Below are 15,831 nucleotides of genomic sequence, written 5' to 3'. Positions count from 1 at the left end.
TCCGGATGCACTTTTTTTATTGTTATTATAGTTGATGGTAATACCAAGATTTTGCCTTTGGCGAAGAATCTGGAATCACAATTCAGTCGCTTCACGTCTAAAAGACCTTGACAGCTTTTGATCTTCCCATTTTTACTATGGCAACTAATGGTTTAAATTTTTCACTGCTTGACAGTATTATTTCGAAACGCTGGAAAATAATAGGAAAAATTAAGTTCGATGAATTGCATTTCTCAAAAAGATATATTTCTGCAAATCAATGACTCAGTGTGAAACTGTGACAAACCGCAGGAAAAAATAGAAACTAGTTTAAAATTTAAAAAAAAAAAATTTAAACCCGGAGAATATACCACGCATTGAGTGGTTGGAAAAACTCTCGAAACCTTTTTTGTTTCAATGAAAATAAATATTTCAAATTAGACAGGCTGTTCCATAATCTCCATCATTAAGGTATATTTCTAAAATCCTTATCAAAAATAAATTTTGAAAAGTTTGAGGGGGTCACAAATTATTTAAACAAAAAAAAAAATTTAAAAATCCATCAAATCAATTAGGAGGAAGGCAGCTAGCGAACATCAAACAGTATAAAATAGAAATAAAAAAAAATGATTATCAATCAAGCCACCAAACAGGCTCTGATGTTTTACATCCTGCTTTCCTCCTTAGTGGTCTGTTAGACTTCCTATTAAAGTATTGTTTTACTGGTATTTGTTTACTAGTAAAATAATTTTTATTCCTAATTAAAAAGTATTCGAATTTAATATTTATTTTAATTTTTTTAAGTTCGTTACTATTATTGCATTTTTGATCATTATTCTAAACTAAAGGAAAAAGTGCGGTTTCTTTATTATAAAATCTGTACATATATTTATCTTATGTGGTACCATAAACCTAGGTATTTCTCCATCTATTCACAATACTATTTTTCCTTTTATTAGATTGCCTTAAGTCAAAATTTAAGTAGTATTAAAAAATTATTTGCATGTTAAACATTTATTTAGAATAATTTTGTGCTTCTATAGAAATAAAAATTTATTTGCCGAGTAATTATTTAGAGTTTATTTTGATCCTTTCTAAAACAGCTGTAAAAATTGTATACATGAAATTAAAATAGCTGTCTCACCAATTATTGCTATACTTCAGTTATAGCTGGAGGGGTGCGTGAGGAAGTAGTGCAGCAAAAACTGGACCATTGGGATGAGGTTTACACGACAGAAAGAGGGATGGAAATAATTTAAATATTTCCCCTCATACTTACAGAGATTTATATGATTTAATGGCTGCCGGACACATTTCAAATTATTGCTAAAAATCAATACATAAAGAACTTAGACAATACCAAGGATATCACTTAAAAATAGTGAAAATAGAAATCAAAATATTTCCGTGCGGACAACAGCTAGAGACGGGGAAAAACATTTGTTAAATATATTGTATAAACAATTTTAGGTGTTAGAATTGGAGGAGAGGGTAAAGATTTAAAATACAGGGTGTTCCAAAATTATCTTTACAACAATTCATAAACTTTTTACAAAAATTCATAACTTCGAACATAAACAAGATATTTATATTCTGTCTTTTGCATGTATTACTGCAACTAATAAAGTTTTTTTTTTTCAATAGGCTGAAAAGTTTTAAGTGAGGATGTGGACACCACAACAGAAAGCTCAATGCGTCTCATGGCCGTATTCGCTCCACATTTTCTGGACTTGTGCTGGGTCGTCCGGCTCCACTTTTATGCAATACTGATCCGGTGCTCATGAAGCTTGTGTGCCATGCACGGATGGAGGGTCTGGATGGTGGGCCTCTTTGGAAATTTGTCCTGAAGTTCCGTTGAACCTTTGTATCTGATTTCGTCTCTATGAACCATGAGACGCATTGAGCTTTCTGTTGTGGTGTCCACATCCTCACTTATAACTTTTCAGCCTATTGAAAAAAAAAAATTATTAGTTGCAGTAATACATACAAATGACAGAATATAAATATATTGTTTATGTTCGAAGTTATGAATTTTTGAAGTTGTAAAGATAATTTTGGAACACCCTGTATTTGAATACAATTGCATACCCTCCAACTGCTATGTAATTTCCGTAGTTTCAAAATTCTTCTTTTCAGACGGTAGTAAAATTAATGTCTTAATATTTAAAAAAAATTAATTTTAGCGTAACTTGTCCACTATTACTTATAAAAGTGCAGGCCACATGGCTAGATTCTTAAGTTCTGATAAAAGTTTTATGAGAGATCCATTTGCTTTAAAAATTTCTACTTTGGTTCGCTACCACTAGAAAGAATTATTTTCAAAATCCTCATAAGTTGGAGGGTATGCAATTGTGCTGTGTAATCGGTTTGGTTACCATTAAAGAGATGCCAACTGCTCCGGACACGCCAAAATAACTAAAAAAAAACGGTAAATAGTTATTAAGTAAATTTTGCAAATATGTGACTATTTTTGCTTGATTTTTAAGAGATATGGCATGACATAAGTCTACGAAAGTGGTGAATTATATACGCGTACGAATTATTTAGAAATAGTGGTGGATAAAAATCTACTAAATTGAATTTATTAAACCAAGAATCACAATTGATAAACTACCACTTTAAAATGTATATTTGCTGTCCGGAGCAAGTTGGCATCTCTGCCATTAACGTTTATATGTTGTACAAAATAATTTTTAAGGAAGACCAAGAAGATCGCCGAAGGCGGCTAGTACCATGGATACTACGCAGCATTTATGATTTAAATCGGTATCTAATTTTATTAAAAGGTGTACAATATGAAAACAGTGAATAAGTCACATTTAATTTCATTTTGCGCTTTGTATAAAACGTTATTCAGTATATCAATTAAAATCAATGAAAATCAATTGAAGTCATGAAAAAAATTTAGAACATTAGGAATTAACTTTCCGCACTATTACTGTAAAATATCTTGGATGTGGCCAGGATAGCCTTGTTGGTAGGGCATTGATCCCACGTCCAAAAGGTTATGAGTTCAATCCCCACCGGCCGAGGAAACCAAGTGTAGTCAATAGTAACTGGTGCACGTTAAATCGGTCGGGTCACAAAGTTCTCTATGTTTCCATAACAAATCATACCTCTGGGGGTATTAAATTGGTGATTGATCGTTCTTGTCAAAATTAATATCTGTGGAAGAATGAATGGGTTCACCCTATAAACGGGCTGTGACGTGTGCGTGGCTGAAGTCGTCTTGTTGGCCATAGATGAAGCCACTAAAAAACAAGAAACACACCCTCTGCCTTAAATTGGCTAGGTTTCACTAAGCAAGCTTGCCAATATTGGCACTTGGCATTGGAAGCAACAAATCTTAGATGCAAAAAACTTCCGAGTTTTTAAATATGAATTCAAAAAACAAAATTGTGCATGAAATTTTGATAATAAACGAGTAAATTTGTTATAACAAAGCATTTATTTTAGATGATGTAGAGGAGAGTCGGGTAGCCCCACCCACTTAAGGAGTATTGCTTATATTTCTGTATAGCCGGCCAGGTGGCCGAGCGGTTGCGTGCCTGACTGCGAAGCCATAGGCTGCGAGTTCGAATCCCGCTCTGGGCAGGGATGTTTCTCTTTCTTGTGTTGTCCTCTGTTGTGTGTGATAAATGAATGTGGTCCACCCTATGGACGGGTTTGTGGCAGTGTGGCGTGGGCAATGTTGCTCACCTCCGTGACTTTGGTTCACAGGTGTCCACTGGGTAACACGAAATGAGTAACATCTCTGGCATCTTCTAAGGCGAAAAGAATAAGGAAGTTCAGTGCCTGCCATTCGGAAAAAAATTTTAATGATAGTTTAATAGAGACTGAGAAAATCCTTTTTTTTAAAAAAAAAATAGATCTTAACGAAATCATAAGTGAAATGTTTGGATGTGTGTAGTAGGGAGCTTAAACGTAAGCAAACAAAATTCTTTTTAGTACATACATTTGAAGTGAATAGTTTCATCTTTTGATGAAAAAAAATTGTCCAAAGAAACAAAACTAATTACGAAGAAATCATGTAAGTTAGTGAGAGACCGCGAACAGGAGACTTTGACCCCTTGTACCAAAAACGAAATCATTTTTTTTTTTTTTTTAAGTCTAATTCATATGAAGATGCTGTGACAGGCAATGGAAAATTTAAACAGAAGATTTGCCGAGTGCGGGCGTTAGATCGGAGAGCGTCTAAAAAGAGTTATGTCTAGAAAACAGATTTTTTTTTTTTTTTTAGTTTTTTCTGTTAGAATGACACTGAATGATTTTATGTTCATCGTCTTTTCTTGTGTGTTTAAAAGTAATTGAAGCTAATATTTAACTTCTGATGATACTTTTAAATTAACCCGTTTTGCTACCGCACCTCATATTTAAGCAGGGAAAAACAAAATCATCGAAATCTAACGAATCACTATCGAGAAATGTACTGAAAACCAATTTGATTGCTTGATGAAATTCGGAAGCTTATCTTGCGACAGTCTTTCAACCCTTTTCTATTTCTTTAGCCAATGAAGCAGGTTTTGATATTTTTAGTCCAGTCTTCCTCAGATTTTGATAGACTTTTTGTTTCCTGCTTTTCTTTTGTTGACCCTTAATAGCTGCCCACTGTTTAAGATGACCTAAGTATAAAAGGCTTAAAATTTTGCTCCCTAGATATGTATATTGTCTTACTGCATTTTCGACAAGGATTCAAAAATATAAGATAAGAGTGGTCCATACAAAACACCCTTCATATTTCTGTATGTGCCTGTATAATAACGAAACGAAACTCGCGATATTAATAGATTTATTAATTGGAAACTTATATTTTGAATCCCTGTAGCTATCTTTTTTTTTAACTTTAATTCCTTCCCAATTTTTGTCTTACTCTGTATTTTAAAGGAACTAAAATTTAAATTCAATGGGGGAGGAGTGTTCTATTGAAATTTTTTCTTAGTGAGAAAAAGACTTATAAAATGGTAATTTTTTTTATTATTGAATATTCAGTGTTTTCTCCCTTTTTCAAAACACTTTTTGAAGGAAAATCACATAGATAAATTAAAAGTTAAAGGATAATCTATTTTTCGTTCTTTGGTTCTTAATGCAAATATGGGATTCCGCGGTACGCTGCTGTTCTTTGTTTTTCTTGTTTCATTTGTGGTCTATTTTCCTCCAACATAAATAAAGCATCTTCAGTGCTCATGTGCCAGTATCAGTGAAATGCGTTCTATTAGCGTTTAAAAAGTAATACAAGCAGTTAAGAACAGCATACGTTTTCTGACTTCTTTTATGGATGTAAAATGCAGCGTAAGAAACAAAAGTAATGAAAGAATGTGCTCGAGACTAAAAGTAAAAAACAATTTTTAATAAATATTAATCTCTAAAATTTCTAAAAATGTTAAAATATCCTATTTAGATGTGTACATAAACACACAATGAAAGCACATAAAATGGAAGTTGTTAGACTAAAAGGAAAGGTCGCTGTAGCAGCATTGATAATCTCATCCACGATAAATATCTTCCAGCCCATGTCACTTTGGCTGTAGCTCTGGAAAAAGGAAAAAGCTTTAAATAAACAAAGCACTGCAAAAAATAAAAATATTATTCATTGCCATCTTATAACACCTTAAAACTAATTAGCTTCTTTTCTCTACAATGATTAAAGATTTTTTTTTTATAAAAATTAAGTGAAAATAACGTGTATTGAAAATTACAATAAAAAAAAAAATTGTGATCTCTTTATTACGATCACTGATTATCCATTGGTCAAATGCTTTTTTTTTCTGGTTTGACTCCGATAAACGACACAACATTTCAAATCATGAGTTGCAAAAACTGTCTCAACTGATGTTTGATTGGTTTTCAAATCCTGGCTATATACGCGTTTCAGGACGTCACAAAATACTTTTCCTTCCTCAGTATTTATATTAAAATCACCGTCAAGACAGTAATTATAAGTTAATAATGAAAAGAATATTAAAATACTTTAAAATATTATTATGTAAATACATCAAGAATGACTGCTGGGGGAAATAAAAAGAAAAAAAAAGAATTCTAAAAAAATTATCAAACAGTAGCTATCGCCATAGCAACGCGTGCAATGACGACGCATGCGCACTGTTTACTATTACTCTTGAACACAGTTGAAAAGTGTGATGACGACCAAATAAAGTGAGCACGCCATTAAACCCAAAATAAGATTCATTTTGCAAATCGGTAATAATTGAAAATAAAGAAATCTTTACATAAAATAAAGAATTTGTGTGGGTATATACGACTGCATGCTGCATGCATTCTAAAAGAATTTTTCCTGCTCGCGGATTCATTAAATTTTTTTAAAATTTCATTTTAACTTACCTCATTACCAATTTAACAGTGAGTATATTCAATAGCATAAACTCGAAGGAAATACCTCTAATGAGTTTTTATACAAAATAATATAATCCAAAGCAGTTGGAAGAAATTTTGTCACAGTCCTCGTAAGAAGGCTGTGGCAAACTTCAGACTCTCAACAGGACATGACTGCTTGGCAGAGCACCTCAATAGAATAGGTATCCTTCCATCTAGTGAGTGCCAAATCTGCAATTCGGGAACCATGAACTCAGACCACTTGCTTGTATGTCCTTTACTGGACAAACAATCCCAAGAGCGGGGTGATCTCTGTAAACTTTACTGGGATGCCAGAGATCACATGAACTCTCTGTAAAGACTACTCCTCATTCTTCACTATATATATAGTTTTTTTCTTACTTTAATTTCATCTATGTGTTCTTTTTGTGTTAATATGCGTTTCTCATGTGTTTTCTCTGTTATTGTAATTTTGTTCCTTTTTACTCCTTGTTTATATCCACTTAAAGTTGAACATTGTATATGGATTGATATTTCCAATAAAGCCATATGTAACAACAATATAATAGGCAATATAAAAGCAATAGAGGCAATATAATAGCAACAAAAATCTTACGTGTATATGGAAAATTGTAAATAGCAATAAACACGCGACACAATTTTGAATAAAATATGAGAAAATTCTTAACTCTGAAATAAATGTGAGATTTATAACTCATAATTAAAATTTGTAAACAAATATTTTTATTCGCGAAGTTCATTAAATTATTACTTGTATTTATATTTCGATTAAGTTTGTAAAATATAGAAAGGGGAAAACAAATTACTTGATAGTAAAGAAGATCAGGAACTGTAGCGTTAGGCGTCCAATGTAGAATGGATGGTTCTCCTTCCGCACACTCCAGTTTTAGTGTTTTCCGAAATTTGGGAAAAGTAGGAAAATCATCGTCTGAATAACGATGGGAAGAGTTGTGCACCCACGCACACAGACGACCAGCTGCAGAAAAGGAATAATTTTATTCAATGGAATCAAATATGGCAAAATGGGATAGTTTGGAATTGATCAATAAATACAAAGAGTTACATTAAATAGAAACATAAACTACAGTAAATAAAGGGTAATAAAATAAAATCTGTATATTTTTAATTTAAAATAAGAACAAAATGGCAATACGGTATCAATATGATTCTTTTTAAGAAAAATTATTTCATTCAAATGATTGCCTTTGCACTTAAACCTTTTTTTTCTGAAAATTCGATTTTTGATAACTTTTCCTCATACATCTGTACTTATTTCACCAGTTAAACAAATGTCGTTAGTTTTAATCATTTTGATGAGTGTATGTGGTTTATTGGAATTAACCAATTATTGAATATTAACCCTTTCACTCAGAATTTATAATTGAACATTTTTCATGATTTTGTATTAACTTAAGCCAAAATAAAATCAAATATTTTATTTAGCCTTTTAATAATATATGGTTGGGAAATGCAGCATAAAACACCAGTGTCTTTTCTGCGTTAAAAGTAATATCCTCTAGACCAGGGATGGCGAACCAATGGCACGCGTGCCATTTATGGCACGAGATACAATATTTTGGGCACGCCGCCGATCACAATTGTTATTACACAAATGTTATTACACTATGAAGCATATGTAACAGCTAAATTAAAATTAAAAAAAATAAACAAAATAATAAACAATTATTAATAAAAAAAATTAACTATTAATGCTAAATAAACAATTAATAACCATAAAAAACAAGCTAACAATAAATAACTAGCAAAAAAAAAATAACAGTCCTGCTTAAACTAACACCTTACAACCTAATATAAGTTATTTGTCATCTAATCTGCAGCAACAGAAGTCACACTGATGTTACTTTATGTTGTTTTAAGACATGGCTAAATGCATTTTTTTTTCAATGTAAATAAAGAGTTTTGAGTTGATAGTATTTAGTGTTATTATTTTCCCAATAATCACGAGGTCAAAATTATTTGATGGCACGTCTATGACCTCATTAAACAATTTTTTAGAAACATTGGCACGTTGGTGTATAAAGGTTCGCCACCCCTGCTCTAGACAATAATTTTTTAAAATTTGCATTTGTTTGCAGTTACTTAGATGCTAGAGAAACAGTTACTGATCACTGAAACTTCTTTAACTTATAAACTAACTTACTGATAAATTTTTGAAAGTAAATAAAAAAAAAATTTCAAGCTGCTTTTTGTGGATTTTATATTTTAGTACAAATATAATTCCGATAATCTAACAGATTTTTTGGCTAGCTAATAGACTATTTTTGTAATTAAAAAATACCAAACCATAATTTTGCTCTTTATTAGAATGTCAGAAAAAAATACATAAAAGGATCACCGGTGTCCCACTAGCGTCAAAGGGTTAACCCAAAGAATAAAATACGATGATACAAAACGGTGATACAAAAAATTACAATTATTTGAATAAATTGGATCCAAATACAAAATGCAATGTTTTTTAAGCATGTATCATTTTTGATATACTTTTCCAAATTTCTTATAGTAAACGATGAATATTTATTAAAAAGAAAATATAGAATTAAGGAAAGTGACCAATCCGCAAGTTGTCATTAGACTAAAATCACTTAAAAAAAATGCATTATAATTTCGAACCCCTTAAGATGAATCTTCAATTTTGAATAGTCTATTTTAATTTTTCTAGCCAACAACATTCAAAATTATCACAAGTTGATTTCAAGCGGAAAAAATTTATTAATTTGAAATATTCTCACTGAAAATAAAATTATGTGTCAACTCACCGACTGATGGATGAGGTCTACCTCTTCTGTCGAATTCTACGCCAGCGTAGATTTTCTTTCCCTAGAAAAAAACATCTATGGTTAGTTTATTTATACTTTTATTAAAATCGCTTTTTCACTGGATGAAATTGGAATTTCTGCCAATTAGAAATTAAAATAAATGTAATTCAATCTCTGGATAAATTTAAAATAACTAAATTAATTTTAATATTGATATACATACTACATTTTAGAATTAAAGTAGATTTTAATCATTTTACATCTAATTTCAGTATTCTAATCTTTCCTTAATTACAAAATTTTTTGCCACCTTTTGTTTTTCAAATATAGTTATCAGTTTATTACATTTTATCATGTATTCTGACATATAAGCTAAATACGGTGTTTAATGAAAATGTTTCTTGTATAGATGATGTTTGAGACAGCTGACACTGTCTTCTGTATGCAGATGTAGTTCATTTTACAATATTAGTCTTATCGTTCAAAATGCACAAACATACTTATCAACGCGTGCTAAAATAGAATATCAAACACAGTACATCGTCGAAAAAGTGGTTTCTACATGAACAAGGCAACCATATAATTAAAAATTTTAAAAAATATATGTATGAGTTATTTCAAGAAATACTTTCAGAAAATTTTTCAGAAAAAAATTTTCGTGAATCATAGCATATTTGAGTTTATTTTTACGATTCTGCTGACGAATCACAGAATTAGCTGCTTGAAAATCACTTGAATAAACAAGAATCAAAAAGTGGTGGACCGTCACCAAACAAAGACCACTCGGGAAAGACTTTTCGTTAAGGCCAGGACCCACCCAAGGCTGTTGTGCCACTGAAGAAGACGAAAAGGAATAAACAAATGTAAGAGAGCAATTGCTTTTTAAGTAGCTATTTGCTGGAACAATTTCTGACTTTTGTTTCTGCTTTTATTTCTAGTTAAATCACCAACTACATCAAAATGAGTTTTCATGCATACAAACGTTTCAAACATATCTTTATAGATAATGCATATGGCCAACCAAACTTGTTTGTAGACTGTAGTATTTTATGAAATTATTCTTTTATCGAACTGTATATTATTTAACTTGTGTGAGTTAGTCACAGTTCATGTTTTTTTGCTTTTTTGCTTTTTCTTTTTTTAATGTTCGTAAGCTAATTTTTTTTAATATTTTAAAAGTTCTCCAACCAACATTGTATTGTTTTGGCTTGTAAAAACGTTCAAAAGTTGAGAATTGGGTATTTTTAACTCGAGAAGTAAAGTGATCATGTCTTAGCACGTGATTCAACTCAGTTTCAAATATTTAAAATCAACATAACTCTTCTCTGCAAGATATAACATGCAGCTTAAAAATACTTTTTTCAAATGCAATACATGGGGGTAAAAATATTTAGTTTAGTGTAATTTACTTCTGGATATATGACGAAACATTCAAAAGTAAAATTAACATTACAGTTGGAACCAAATTTTAAAAGTTTTAAACAGAAACCCACCGATAAAAGCATGTTTACTTAAAGAAAGTATACATTGAGTTCGATTTATTAATTTTATTCGCAGGTAGAACTAATTACAATATTTATTGTATTGGTTTCATTTTATTCCAACTGCTCTTTACTGTAAGAATAACTTACTTATAGTATAAATAAGGAAATAAAAGATATTAAAGGCATCTCGCTTTACATTTTGTGCACTACATTGTCATCGCAAAAGGCACACTTAAAATAAGAAATTTAGGAACAAATTGAACTTTAATATCGTACAAATTTGTAACAAACTTTATACGGTGGCAAGTTGAATCATAGTAATCACTCCTTAACATGATTACCCTGCAATATTGTTCAACTTGAATGGAAACGAGGTTAAGTTTTGCCACAAATTTCATACGGTGGCAAATTGAATCATACTGTTCAATCCTTATCTTGATTACTCGATAATATGGTTCAACTTGACACCAAATTTACACTTTTTTGAAAGTGCGGGAAATTTTATCATGACACCTACCATTTTATGGTTCAAGCTAGTGAGATTTTGATTCGACATTGAATTGATTTCCTTGAAAGACTTACCTGCCTTTCTTCTTCGGTGTATTTACCGTAACCTCCATGAGGATCATCTGTTATGTAGAAAGGATGATAAAATCTGGCATCATAAGGCTCGTTGCCACCTTCAACAATAAAAGTATACCTTCTATTGCGTCTTAAATACAACTCAGGACTCAATAACCCATTCACATACCATGCTACTCCAGGAGAGGATCTACCTGTTAAAAAAAATCGGTTGCATTATTTAAAGTCCGCTATAATAATACCGATTAAAATTACTGCTAACATAGTAGCAATGCCATCATTTTCATTACAGATTTTAATTTTTTTAAATAGTAAAATAAAATATCTTAAAAATCTTTTGTCAAAGAAAAATTTAAATAGCTAAAAAGAATTCCACTTTTTCGTCAAATGTTTTTCCTTTTTTCCTTTTTGGACCACTAAGAAAAGTAAAATATCATACAATATAAGACCAATATATGTGGGGGGAAATGGACATAACCTGTACTCCAAATAAGGAAACAGGTCACTTGTCCAGTGCAGCAGTTGACCATAGGGCTGGGATAGTCTGGTCGGTAGGGAGCTGGGCCCATGTCCGCGAGTTCGTGGGTTCGAACCCCGCCGGGCCGAAGACTCCCCGTGTAGTAAAATGGTGACTGATGCACATTAAATCTGTCGGGGTCAGAAAGTCCTCCTTTTTCCCATAACAAATGAATACCTCTGGGGGTACTGAATTGGAGATTGATCGTTCTCTGATTATGGTGAAAATTGAGATCTGTGGATGAATGGAAGTATGAATGGGTCTGCCCTATAAACGGGTGGGACGTATGGGTGTGACAGAAGTCGAATTCCTGGCCATAGATGGAGCCACTGGAAAACAAAAACAATAACACCCCTCTGACTTAACAGGCATACGTCAACAGCAACAGCTGACCAGTCAGAGGAAAACAAGTCTAATAGAGTGAATAAACGCCTTTAACAACTACACAACTCTTACATTGGCATTTTATACTGTTTGCCAGGGTACTTTTCAATCCCTGTAGCAACCACACTCTTGCACCAAGGCACTCTTGATCATAATTGTTGGTCGTTGGAACTGGTTTTTCAGCTACAAATGAGTGCCCAAAGGAGTCCCATACACGTTTGATGGAATTACGATTAGCGGACATCCCAGGCCACTGCAATTCTTGAATATCTGCCAATTGGAGGTATTCGTCCACCGACTGAGCCTTGTTGAGACTAACTCCAATAAGGCCACTAATGTTCAGAGAGATTAAAATTGGCCCTTATGTGGCACATAGGTGGCAAGGATCTGGTCGCTGTAATTTTTACAACTTTCACTTTTTTTTAAGTTAATTTGTCTGCTAATTTCAATAGCAAAAAAACGCTTCGTTTGGCGATTAAATGGAGGTAAAATGTAAAGATGTTAGTGCAAATAAAAATTGAAACAGAAATGTAAGATATTACGTTGAATTGCGTAGCAACAGTTATCAAAAGTTTGACTTTAAAACATTTAATAGATTTGAGAGTTTTGTTGCTGTTTGTTTAATAAATATGCTTTAGAAGTATTAAGCTGTTCCCGTTATTTTTTCGAACCTGATTGGCTCAGTTGTCTAGATTCCACAAATATTATGTATCGTAAAAAAGCATCTACAATTTAAAGGAAAAATGAGTGCACAATTGTATTATTACCAGGATAAAATTTTCTTTTATAAATAAATATGCTATTATTTATCATGTAAGCGTTCATCAAATGGTCAACGAAAGATGCGAAAGTGTGTTATATGTTGACTCTAGTGTAAATAAATTACCTTACATTACTATTTTAATACGTAAATGATATGAAAAAATGTACTGAAAACCAATTAATTCATTTCAGTCATTATGACTTATGTGTTTGAATCATTTAAAGGAAAGTAAAAAGCTTAACTGTCACTGAAGGATGCAAATGCATCTGATAATATGCGTACCCAGATATAAGTAAATTCTTTCAATACAGAAAGCTTCAAAATTTATAAAACTATGATATTTATTAAAATGAAAGATAAGATGGATTAGGAAAACAAACTTAATTTGGAATAAAAATATTCAAACTCTGGTCTGTAGAATATGTGACAACGTCACGAAGAAATAAGTAAGAAATTTACTCGTGAATGATATTCCTTTTTTTTATCTCTTAAAATAAGTTTCTAAAAATTCATATAAGTTTTCAAATTTCTTTGTCAGTACACAATATCTATCATCCTTCCTCTACTTTCGACGTCAAGACAAAAGCAAGTTAATAAAATGAAAATCTTAACAGAAATTTTCTTATAACAATGAGTAAATGATCACTATTTAAAACAAAAACCAAGAAAAAATTCCTAAAAGAGTATTTAAAAGTGAAATAACTTTCGAACAAAGTGGAATTTCTAAAAACCTTCGGTATTAGTTCACAGATCAAAATAACCTTTTTAGCAAGTCAAATTTAAACTACGTAGACGCCCTTTTTTGGAATACAGATTTGCTCACGTGGTATTTTTTACTACATGCTTAACAGTTAACAATTCTCAAATTAACTAACGAATATTAAAAAATTTTATTCCATCACACTTCCAATACGTTCTTTTACAAATCTTCGTAATTTACTGTTTCGAAATGCTATTGTTTTCTCATAGCAGAACAAAAGCAACAAAAATTTGAACACCAAAAACAGCGGCAATGGGAGCTTACGCTTCTTTAACGTGTATTTACGTGTACATGTTTACGTGCTAATAGAAAAAATGATAGTTAACGAAAAAAATATTCATCTAAATTATAAAAGTACAAAGTTACATCCATTTTTTACTCATTTGAATTATATGTGTAAGCAAGACAATCATTCTATATTTCTATCAAGTTTTTATGAACAGAATAATTAATAATCTCATATAAGATACATTTTTTATAGATAAACATAAAAATACCTGTGATTCCATGATAGCCTTTTATATTTCCTGGAACGCCTACTCTAACTGTAAATGTAGTTATTTGTGGATCTCTGATTCTTAATGGACCCCAAGATTTTATTACAGGCTGTGATCTGGGTCTGGAAAACGGTACACAGTTTTTCTCTCCAGGTTTACGCCCAAGATTGAGTTTCAGATCGCCTGTAAATATTATTTGTTAAATTAAATTTTCTAAAAATCTGAATGTTTAGATCAAAATTAAAAAAAATTTTCAGTAAAAAATTTTTTTGTTTAGAGAACAATGCAGTCAAAATTTACAAATTCATTTTCACCATTTATTTTTTAAATTTTTTTTGTACTAAGTGTTTTTTTAATCACAAACCTTAATATGTATTTTTATAAGTCTCGTCAAAAGTGAAGTAAAAAAGCAAGCACAGGTTGCAAGTTAATGTACAAGTGAAAAACAATCCCTATCAAAACCTGGTGCACCACTGTAGAGGGAAGACTGGTTTTTAAGCAACAAAACCTATTTGATTGTCCGAAGAAACTGAAGTTAAAATGCAATTATAAAAGCATCTTCAAATTTAATCTTGTAATCAAACAGGTTTCGATGTTTTCAATCGCCTTCTTCAATGGTGTTTCGGCTGACTTCGATAACGTTATTTTCTACTCTTAAGCATTAATTTGCCCCCCGCCCTAGTTTGCACTAATTTTTACTTTATTTTTGACTAGATATTATGCACAGCTAGTATGAAGGATCCTATTTTCCCTTCACATAATATAATAATGAAAAAATAAATTTAAAAAATTGCTTAAAAATTATTCTTTTTTTAGTTCATTCGTAAAAAAGTGCCTAAAATGTAGTTATTTTGCTCTAGCATATTAAAAAAAAGTTTGATTTTTTTAGCTTCATTTAATTAGTTTTAATTTATAAGTTTACTAATTTTAATTTTTCCGGAATCTTCAGAAATGCCGAAAAAAATTTAAGTCATCCTTTCCCCCAAAATTGCATACGCTAATTTTTAAACGGTTTTACAATCATTTGATTAGAAATCTTATTATCGCCAAACACTAACAAAATTTTTGATAAAACCAAAAATAAAACAAATTAAATAAAACATTCGATTCCGAATAAATTTTAAGAATCAATCTCTGAAAGAAAAGATGAGATTTCTCAGTATTGTTTTAATTGTGTTAAGTTTAAGATATTGAGTTGAAAAATATTAATATTGTTCTACATATGATTTTTAATATAGGTAATATTTCCCCTTATATTTCGGATCATACGTACCTCTTAAGACTAATCTGTGATAAGTTGGTTCCCTGAATCTGTTGTACTTTCCTATGGCCCATACCATATAAGTGTCACCTTCTTGATTGAATACTTTATCACCAGTGTCCTCTAAAATTATAAAATGAGCTTATAAGCAATTCGAACTCATTTTTACTTAATTCCTTAAATGAGAAATAAAAATTTATAACAAACTAATTTCTTTTAAAAAAAAATTTATATTTCTCTTATAAATTTTTTTTCGAATGAATAAAAGAAATTTTTCAAAACTAATACCAACCCAAATTAATAAGCTCGAACCCGGAAAATTACAAAATTAAAAAAAAAATTTATGAATAAATTTCAGTCACAATTTTTAACTTTACCATATGAAGCAAATTTCTGTAATTTATAAACAAATAATCCCTAATAAAATTTTTGAAACATGGCTTAGATGCAGATTTGATTTTGTTAATTGGAACATC

General features: G+C 31.0%; 1 protein-coding gene across 1 annotated transcript in view; it reads right to left on the bottom strand.

Moving 5' to 3' along the window:
- Window positions 1-5,305: 5,305 nt before the first annotated feature.
- The window catches only part of knk (cytochrome and DOMON domain-containing protein knickkopf), a 42,070-nt gene continuing 31,544 nt past the window's right edge, over window positions 5,306-15,831 (bottom strand). The window contains exons 11-16 of the mRNA XM_043044260.3: window positions 15,368-15,478; window positions 14,095-14,277; window positions 11,174-11,367; window positions 9,108-9,168; window positions 7,137-7,306; window positions 5,306-5,509 (exon numbers count right to left, since the gene is read on the bottom strand). Of these exons, the coding sequence (XP_042900194.2) occupies window positions 5,360-5,509; window positions 7,137-7,306; window positions 9,108-9,168; window positions 11,174-11,367; window positions 14,095-14,277; window positions 15,368-15,478 (869 nt within the window). The 3' untranslated portion in view covers window positions 5,306-5,359. The remainder of the gene's footprint in view (window positions 5,510-7,136; window positions 7,307-9,107; window positions 9,169-11,173; window positions 11,368-14,094; window positions 14,278-15,367; window positions 15,479-15,831) is intronic.

The sequence above is a fragment of the Parasteatoda tepidariorum genome, chromosome 4 (assembly GCF_982258835.1).
Source record: "Parasteatoda tepidariorum strain Cologne lab strain chromosome 4, Ptep-v5.0, whole genome shotgun sequence".
In the NCBI taxonomy this organism is placed as follows: Eukaryota; Metazoa; Arthropoda; class Arachnida; order Araneae; family Theridiidae; genus Parasteatoda; species Parasteatoda tepidariorum.
Note: the sequence above shows the minus strand (reverse complement) of the source record. Positions and strands in the feature narration are given on the sequence as shown.